The 9,495-nt window shown below is 46.4% G+C and overlaps 1 protein-coding gene across 1 annotated transcript; it reads left to right on the top strand.

Moving 5' to 3' along the window:
* Nucleotides 1-58: 58 nt before the first annotated feature.
* Nucleotides 59-6,521, top strand: SRA1 (steroid receptor RNA activator 1). Its single transcript, XM_035103515.3, has 5 exons — nucleotides 59-116; nucleotides 208-375; nucleotides 3,331-3,542; nucleotides 4,683-4,791; nucleotides 5,059-6,521. The coding sequence occupies exons 1-5, from the start codon at nucleotides 92-94 to the stop codon at nucleotides 5,259-5,261; spliced, it is 717 nt and encodes a 238-aa protein (XP_034959406.3). The 5' UTR covers nucleotides 59-91; the 3' UTR covers nucleotides 5,262-6,521.
* The last annotated feature ends 2,974 nt before the right edge of the window (nucleotides 6,522-9,495 follow it).

The following is a 9,495-nucleotide window of genomic DNA, read 5'->3' as shown; positions in this document are numbered from 1 at the left end:
TCCTCCGCGCATGCGGGCTGGCGTCGGCCCGGCCCCTCAGGATCCGGCCCGCCACGTCACGCTCAGGGCGCGTCTAGCTGAGGGGGAGGCCATGGCGGAGCTCTACGTGAAGCCGGGTGAGGGGTCGCTTGAGGGGCGCCTGAGGGACGGGCGGGCGGGCGGACTGCCGGCGGAGGGGTGGCCTTGACGTCTCGCTTTCCTTTCCAGGGAACCGGGAGCGCGGCTGGAACGACCCGCCTCAGTTCTCGTATGGCCTGCAGCAGCTTCAGGCTTCCGGGGCAGCCGGAGGCGGCGGCGGCGGCAAGCGGGGGATCCTGACTCGACGCCCGGCAGCGGCTCCGGGAGCAGCACCGGCGCCGCCTCCTCACGGGCCAGGTGAGGAGACGCTGAGATTATCTTTCTTTCCTTCCTCCTCGCATTTTATTGTTGACAGGGAAAGGGTAAACGCAAAACAAAACTCGGGACTACGGGATGTTGGGTAAAATCGAGGTTCCCAACAAAATCCGCTTCGCTGGCGGATTAGCCCTCTCCATAAGGATACGTTCACTTATTCAGTCATTCGTTTATTTGTTTCATGAAAGTTGTAAACAAATCAGCAGACAACCTCTGCAAGTGGTTGTCTTAATGTGATCCCTGGAGGACCCTCTTGGACTGTCCATCTCTTCCTCTGCTGAGATGGGCCAAGTTCCCCACACCTGCCAGGAACGCAGAGCCCACCTCCTGGTGCTCATCCTTCCCCTCTCTCTCCCGCTGCCTCCTGTAGCCAACTTCACTCCAGGCGATAGGGCCTCCTGTAGAAGGCTATGCAGGAGTCTTGCTTGTATTTTTAACTTGTTCAACAAGGCTGCTCTTAATCCTCATAGATGCCCAATCTAGTGGGGTAAGTCTTCAGGCAATTTTCCTCCATGTGGGCAAACTCTAAGGGATCCAGCAATAAGTCCTTCAACAATGGCAGAACGCATAGGCTGGAACTGCAGAGCTGTAAAGGCTTTTCTTTGCTTGATATTTGTGATGCTGGTTATATAGTGAGGGCAAGGAGTCTGAATGGGTAGTTTGACATAAAGGTAAAGGTACTCCTGACTGTTAGGTCCAGTTGCGGACAGGGCCGTCTTAAGCATACCTGGCGCCCTGGCGCGACAGATTCCTCCGGTGCCCCCCTGCCCTGTTTCCCAGCATGGCGGGCGGGCGCAACGCGCAGTGCGGCTGCCGCCTGGAGGGCCGGCGCCCTGCGCCACCCAGCCTAGCCATAGGGCCGGCCCTGGGCCAGGGGGCGCTATCCGCCCCCTGTTGCAACGGCCCTGTGCGCGGCGGAGGTGGCCCCAGGCCCGTGCGCCTCCGGAGAGCGGCCTGAAGCCGCTGAACAGCTGAGAGGCGCGCCTGGGGCTGCATCCGGTGCACCTGGGGCGGCCTCCGCCGCGCCTCTCAGCGGGCGCAGTGGTGCCCCTGGTGGCCTGGCACCCTGGCGCCCAGCGCCACCGGACCCGGGCCTAGAGACAGCCCTGGTCGCGGACAACTCTGGGGTTGCACGCTCCTCTCTCTCTATAGACCGAGGGAGCCGGCATTTGTTCGCAGACAGCTCCTGGTCATGTGGTCAGCATGACTAAGCCGCTTCTGGTGAACCAGAGCAGCGGACGGAAATGCCCTTTACCTTCTCGCCAGAGCGTGCTTTCAAACTGCTAGGTTGGCAGGAGCAGGGACCAAGCAACGGGAGCTCACCCCATCGTGGGGGTTCAAACCGCCAACCTTCTGATAGGCAAGCCCTAGACCACAGTGTAGGGGAAATTTGGACAGACAAGCAGAAGTGCAATCAGCACAAAAATCATGCAGTAAAATATGATATTTCATGTGGTGAGATGCCATCTCTGTCTAACAAGCTCTGAATGTCCAAGGGAAGGCTATGCTTATCAATAACTTGTAGCATTTCCTAATTGTACGGTAAGGTGGATTTGAAGATCATAATGTAAAACAGAAATAAAAGTCAGTTCCAGAGATTGACAGGCCCACAGCAAGAAGCACACAGGAATTTTTCTCTATGAACATCACAAGTGTGACTATGGGTTCCCACAATTAAGAGTGCTGTGAGAGGCCTGTGAAAATTTCTCAAACGAGTCCAGTCGGCCTTCACAGTTCACCAATTGTACCCAGAACTCATTAGTCTTTTAGAGTTCTTAGCTGGTCTTGTATATGGTTTAGGGTTTGAAGCTGGGCCAGGATATTTTGTAAAGTAGCTGTGTTTGCGTCTGTCTGTTAATGCTCAGTAGCCTCTGAGTCAGCTTTTTTTTCCTCATCAGCCATATTTTTTCAGTGTTAGTTCCTGCTGCTTTTTTTCTTTCAGCAGCTCTCTTGTTGGTAGACATGGTGATTTATCTTAAGCAGTAAAGAGATAGTAGAAAAAGTTTATTTACCATTTGACATTAATCTTTTGGCAGCACAGAGCTGCTTTCCAAGTATTTAAAGGCCTTTTAGTCAGAGAGATCAGAAGGACGTCCCTCACAGCTCCATTCCCAGACCGGAGGCCCCACCCCTTTCTTCTTGGAGAAAGTTGTGACCTGCTTAAGGATTCCTGATGCAATTCCTGGACCCACCTCAGAATTGCACTCCTTTTGTTAGTGGTTTCCCATCAGATAGATCTATTTAAAAATATTCTGTGAAACTCTCAACATGCAAGTGCTTCATCCAGCCCAGTTTTTAAAGGGATCAATAGATATTCTTCAGAATAACTGGTCATCCTCTGAGAGCTATTTGGTTTTGATCAGGACGTTGGGTTTTTGTGTGATGTGTGTTCTAAGGATGGGTGCATGCAGAAATTCTGAGGGTGGGAACTACATAACTGAATCAAATTTATTTATTTACTTACACAAATATTTGTATACTGCTATTCTTAGAAAGAAATTAAAGCTGTTTACAACAATTGTACATAAAACCATACAACAAAAAACATACAAAGTTGAAATCAGCTAACTATTGTGGAAAGTTGTGTTCTTAATTGCCTGCACAAGCCTGATGGAATAGAGAAGTTTTCATCAGATGTTTAAAAGCTGAAACAGAAGGTGTCTGCTGAACCTCTGTTGACAGAGTGTTGCACAATACTGGGCCAATGACACTAAAGTCTTGGTTTCTTGTTGCTGTCAAATGGGCTTTGCTGGCTCAAGGCATGACCAACGATGCTTCTGCAGATGATCTTTAAGGGATCTCCCCTATCTAAGGGGTGGGGGCTTTCCTTTCCTTTCCTTTCCTTTCCTGATTCTGAGACCCAGAATTAGATTTTCTCTATGTACTATACACTGGTTGTACGCTTGATTGTGTCTTTCTCCTGACTTCTATTTTTAGCACCTGGTCCGGAAAGTGCTACCTGCTCAGCAGCATTGTCAGCTGTTCCACCGCCACCAGTGGGCTTGCCTCCTCCTCCTGGTTTGCCAGGCCGCTCTATGAGGGTAGATGCCACAAACCAACCTGTCACTGAGGCTGGAGAGGATTGCCATGTGGAGGATGTTCTTGCCCCCTTGAATGAGGCTCTGGCCAATTGCAGGAGATCTGTACCAGTAAGTAGAGCTGCTGCCTTTTCAGGATTTCCCCATTTTACTTTGGAGGGAAGAAAGTTCTTTTGCCTCTGTATGAGCAGTTGTGGTCTGCTTCTTTGTACTGAAGTGATTAGTTGATCAGCTAGAGCAGAGGGTGTGGGGGGCACATTTGGAAATATAGTGGGCACCATTTCACAGAAGAAAAAACTGGCAATGCTCAGAACCTCTTGAAACAATCAAAACACCTGTATACACCTCAAAACAAAGCACATTTTTTTTAAAGCTGGCAGCCTTCCCCCCACAACCCATGCCCCAAGCAAGTAGGTAGCGAAAACCCCAGACAAAACATCTTCCCATAAACAAAAGGGACAACACTCCCAGTAACTGCAGAAAGAAGAAAAGAAAGAAAGAAAGAAAGAAACCCTCCACAAACAACAACAACCCCCCCCCCAAAAAAACCACAAAACACCATAAGACACATCAAACAAAAAAGCAGGCAAAATGATCCCCAGATACTGGAGACATTCTCAGGAAAGGGAAGAAAGAGGATGAGATGGGTAAGATGCTTGCAGTTTTCCAGCCACCTATATGTGCGTGTAAACCAAATACCTAAAAAACTGAAGTGCTGATCACTAGGAGTACATGGCGTGAAGCTTCTATCTCTTGCATTACTGTGGATCACATCTAAGTGTAGCATCTAACATGAAATGGTTTTGACTTTCTGTGGATGGAATTCCAACAGGTCTAGATATTATTTAAAATCGGAGCTCTGTTGTTGTGGACTTCTTGCAATGAGGAATTGATTAATGTGTCAGGCTGTGTTGAAAAGATGGCATCCACAGTGAGCTAGAGACCGTGTCAGACTCTGGAAATAAATGGTTTAACTAGGACATCATATTTGGTTTGGCATGATGTCTGCAGTGACAAATCTTAGGTATAGCTATTGCTTTAGCAGAGATTAGAGTGAAATTATAAAACTGGTAGGATGAAAATGAAGGCAGGCAAACAGCTTTAAGACAGGGTTTGCTTTTTTTGTGAGCTCAAAGCTAATGAGGGTTTTGCCATTCCCTTTTGTCTTAAGAGGACTAAGGAGACTGTGGTGAGAAGTTATAAACATAACCTTTGTGAGATGTGCTTCCTAATAAGATTTTTTTTCCCCAGAAACAGGTTTGTGATGACATCAGCAAGCGCTTAGGAATCCTGCAGCAGATGTGGGTACAAGGGAAACTCTCTGCCCCAGTGAGAAAGGGAATGAAGATTCTGACACAAGGTAAGCAGCAAGGACAAAGTTCAATGCTCTGCGGCAGCATTCCTCATTGTAAACTCTTACCTTACAGCCTCTGGCCACCTTAAATAATTCCTATAGCAGAACTACTGCTGCAGTAGGATTAGCATGCAGTCCATGTGTGTGGCCTGTGGAGCCGCAAACATCTGCATTCCTTAATTATTTAGTGGCTTAGGAGCTGGGGTCAGGGGAAGCAGTTGAATTGGGCTACTTTTTCATTACCTTTGGCAGTTATGAGATGCTTTCTTTCAGAGCTCAAGAGGCGGCACTGGGATGCAGCTGATGAGATCCATCGCTCACTAATTGTGGACCATGTCACTGAAGTGAGCCAGTGGATGGTAGGAGTGAAAAGGCTCATTGCAGAAACAAGAAACCTGCATACAGAGGATCTGGCCACAGAAGATTACGGGCAAAAAATTGAAACCTCTTTGGAACCAGAATGCCAGTTAGATTAGGCCAGGTCCAAGGAGTTGGCAGTATAAGACTGGGCCCGCAGGGGACTGATTTCCTAAGCAGCAGAGGAAGGTGTTTTCTCTCCTGAGCATTGGTGACCTACTCAAGTTAATTTTAGCCAATCTGACCAAAGCTCAAAGCCTAAGGAGAAATCTCTCAAGTAAGATGGAGAATTCTGTGCAGCTATTTGAAATTGGTGACTGTGGTTAAAAATAGCCGGGCCTTTCTGGACTTGGTACAAAATGGAAGGAAGTGACTTGGTGATGCAGTTGTAATGCAAGTATACAATGAAAGTCCAGACCGAATATATGTGGTACTGAAACTAAGAGCTTGCACTTACAGCTACTGTGAAGTGCTGCTCTGGATAAGGTTCCTGGTCTTCACCTACAGGCAACGACCGATTTACATGTGACTGCACACATGCACACTGCGGCAACCCAGAAGTGGCTGGAAAAGGGGGCGGATTGGGGAGGCGTGGGCTTGTGCATGCTCCACCATTGCACACGATGACCCCATGCAGATCGGGTTGCATGTACCTTGTATTTTTCATTCAAATCTTTCCAGGAAAACGTAGACTGTACAAAAGTGAGGTCTCATGTTTCCCAGCAATTGCATCTCTGTCCTCAGCAATTCAACCAAAATGAGAGGATAGATGCTATTTTTATTTTATTTTAAAGGAACCATTTTTCACTGCAGTGTCTTCATTGTAGAGGACATTGTGCTGCTATAATTTTTTTACTGTAACCCTCTACTGGCTTCCATTCAACCAGTTCCCTCTGTGATGTTCTTTCCACATGCCCTTGGGGCAGTGTGGAGAGTATGATGACAACAGTTGCTGTGCATCCTGCTTCTTAAACTGCAGTTTAATGCTGGAAGTAATTTTTCCATTGTGGCAACTATTGAAGGTTACTATAGCAATTCAATAGTAAAATTCCATTAACCTTTGGGTGTTATTCAGCAATGATCCTTCTGATTGGCTGACAGCATTTATAAGTTTTTGTGGATTTTTAAAACACCATTGGAAAACTGTGTACACAATTTCAAGGTAACATTACACTTTATTTCCACTTTATCTCACACGGGGCTCAAACCCACAACCCTGAGATTAAGCATCTCACAGTCTACCGACTGAGCTATGACAGCTCAGCGACAGCATCTGTAAGTTAAGGCTTATGTTGTTACCTTAATTTTGCTAATTCTTAGAAACAAGTCCTGTATCTTAACTTGTATAATACACATATTAAACGAGTTCCCAGCTTCCAGCTGCAAATGGGCCTTTTAAATGCCTTGCTGTACACAAGCATAACAGCAGCTAGAAGCAAACGACACCTCAGAAACAAGGTGTCAAGTCTGCATCCTCCATCTAGGCTTTACTGGACATTGCCAACAGTCTACATGTTGGCATGATTCACACATTATGCTAAGCCAAACCATGGCTTAGTATGGGCATGTGGGCTCTGAGAGAAGAGACAGCAGCCACTTCGCTCTTCTGCCATGCTGAGCTAAGCCATAGTTTAGGCTTAGTGTGTTGTCTGAACCCAGACTCCTGGTTTAGCTCTCTCCAGACTAACCCATGGAGTTGTGACCAAGGTTTGCCCTATGATTTTGCTCCTCTTATCTCGTTTTCCAAGAACCACCTCCCAACACTGCAACAGCAACAGAAAAACAATAGCAATTGTATTCAGTGATTGATTTCCCAATGTTTTTGATTCAGCTGCCCTGCCTTGGTTTCTTACCTACTAGAGGCAATTTGCTCTACAAATATACTATCCAAAGGAGTCAAATTGCAAGTCAGTGACTAGGGCAAAGATGGAGCACTGGACTAGCCATGAAGCTCACTGGGTGACCTTGGGCTCCTTCACTAGCTCTAATCTGCCTCAGGGCTGGAAGGAGAAAGCTGGGGAGCTTGGTCATAATTGTGCGTAAAAAATAATAAACTGCTAGAATCCTAGTGTGGTTTGTTAAAGGACTCACATTTTATGTAGAATAAAAATACGGCCATATCCATATATTAAAATACCATACAGGAAAGGTGAGTGGCCACAGATGGGACTTGTTCTTTGGTGGGTCCCATACTTTAGACCAGTGCTCCCCAACCTTTTTATCACCGCGGACCAGTCAACGTTTGATAATTTTACCACGGCCCGCTGAGGGGGGAACGTTGATTGTTTATATTTTATTTAGATTGTTTTGATTTAATTATTTTAATTTAATTGTATTTAAATGTTCCTTGGGTGGCCCGGTGCCAATCGATCCACGGACCGGTACCGGTCCGTGGCCCGGGGGTTGAGGACCACTGCTTTAGACCTGTAGTTTCTCAATGTAGACTCTATACTGTACTTATAAACAGTTAGGAGTTCTCCAGGGTTCAAACAGAGCTTTCTCAGCCTTATGTAGAAATGCTGGAGGCCAAACCTGGACCTTCTGCATGCAGAACATATGTTCTACCATTCAGCTATGATCCTTCCCAAAGATAAGTTTTAGGTACCACTTATAAATGCTTTAGCTTTTGGCAGCATTACATTTGATTGGCACTTTTTTGTGTACTGGTATTTAGTTTTAATCTATTGGCATGATTATTTTCAATTTTAATGGTTTTAAAACCATCTTTGGGTAGTAGTCAAATAAATTTTACTCAAAGTAGACCCATTGAAATTAATGTGACTACTCAAGAAAGGCCAACAACATATGATGCTGCAGTGAAAAAGGTACTTGGCAGCCTTTGAGCAAATGATTTTTACCCACAATACCTATGCCACGGCATGTTTCCCAAATTCATAATTATAGGCTACTAGCTGGCCGCATTGCTGTGTTTCCCCCACCCTGTCCCGACTCATGACATACCCCGCCGCCTCCCCCCACCCCCCGGTTCATCCCTGTGATTCCCCCCACCCTGTCCTGACCCATGATCTATTCCAGGCATCCCCAAACTTCGGCCCTCCAGATGTTTTGGACTACAATTCCCATCATCCCTGACCACTGGTCCTGTTAGCTAGGGATCATGGGAGTTGTAGGCCAAAACATCTGGAGGGCCGCAGTTTGGGGATGCCTGATCTATTCCGTCCCCTCCTTCCCCCAACACCCACCCAGGCAAGTCCCCACCTCCATTCGGCCTAGTCTGTAAAGGCGAGCAGAGGTGCTGTGGAGAGGGAAGGTTTTCTAGCTGCAGTAGCTGTGCAGCCGCCGCTAGAGGGTGCTGTTTTGCAACCTCTTTTGGCTTTTCCCCAGCATGCACTTTTGGGTGAGTTGTGTGTTCTGAAACACAGGGTTTTGGGGTTTTTACCTTGCACAGGTGTGACATCTGTCTACGCAAACTGTATATGCTTCCTCTCACAGTAGCACGGGACATTGTGTGCAAATTTGAACGCTATCGGTTAAGGGGTTTCAGTGAAACACACCCACATGCCCTTTTTACATTTTTATATATATAGATTGGCTGGGCTAGACTCAGGTGTTCCAAGGGTGCTGGGAAAAGGTAGCACAACAGACACCTCAGATTGGGGAAACATTTAGTTTTCAGTCTCCATTTCCTTGATCTCAGCCCACACCCAAGAGGCCCTGCTAAAAATGGCCTTGAGATGGTGCTGTACACCTGCAGCTCTATCACAACAGCAACAATCTCTCTGTGATGCTGGAGATTCAAGAAAGTAAAAGGCAAACATATGCTCATCTGGCAGGAGTGTTGGGCAGCAGCAGAATTTTGGGAAGTTGTGTTTGCAGAAATCTGATCACAAAACAAAACTCATGGCCAATCCCCACCTTGGCTCTTTGGGGATGGGCCCCAGGCCAATGGAGATACTTACAAATAAGATACAGCTGCAAGAATGCTACTATCAAGATATTGAAACTAAGTGTAAGCAAAGAAAAATATATGACCAAGTATGGCCATATCGGAGAAATCGAACCAGCAGCTTGGATTAAGCAGAGACTTAAATACCCCCCCCCATCCGTTTGGAAGATTTAATTCTTCATGCAACAGCCACATGATCCTAGTACAATTCACTAACGTCTAGAACTTGTTACTGGCTCCCAGTACCACACAATATGGATATTAAAAGTTTTCCTTCAGAAGATCTCTAAATACCCAGATATATAGTTGTGAACTCTGATTGATACTCTGATGTTGTAGAATCCTTCTGACTTCAATATTTTAATTTATGGATTTGATTTGTAATTTGTGATTTGTCCTAATGCATTCGAAGGTTATTATCTGTATTTTTCTTTTCTGTATTCTAT

The sequence above is a fragment of the Zootoca vivipara genome, chromosome 8, assembly GCF_965207765.1.
Source record: "Zootoca vivipara chromosome 8, rZooViv2.hap1.1, whole genome shotgun sequence".
Lineage (NCBI taxonomy): Eukaryota > Metazoa > Chordata > Lepidosauria > Squamata > Lacertidae > Zootoca > Zootoca vivipara.
The sequence above is the reverse complement of the archived record's forward strand: the minus strand, read 5'-3'. Positions and strand labels throughout refer to the sequence as shown.

Bases quoted from the DNA above. Each gene is read 5' to 3' on its own strand.
- SRA1 (XM_035103515.3), top strand. From the start codon at position 92: ATGGCGGAGCTCTACGTGAAGCCGG. The intron at 117-207 runs GTGAGGGGTCGC...TTTCCTTTCCAG, and splicing joins GGAGCTCTACGTGAAGCCGG to GGAACCGGGAGCGCGGCTGG. The intron at 4,792-5,058 runs GTAAGCAGCAAG...GCTTTCTTTCAG, and splicing joins AATGAAGATTCTGACACAAG to AGCTCAAGAGGCGGCACTGG.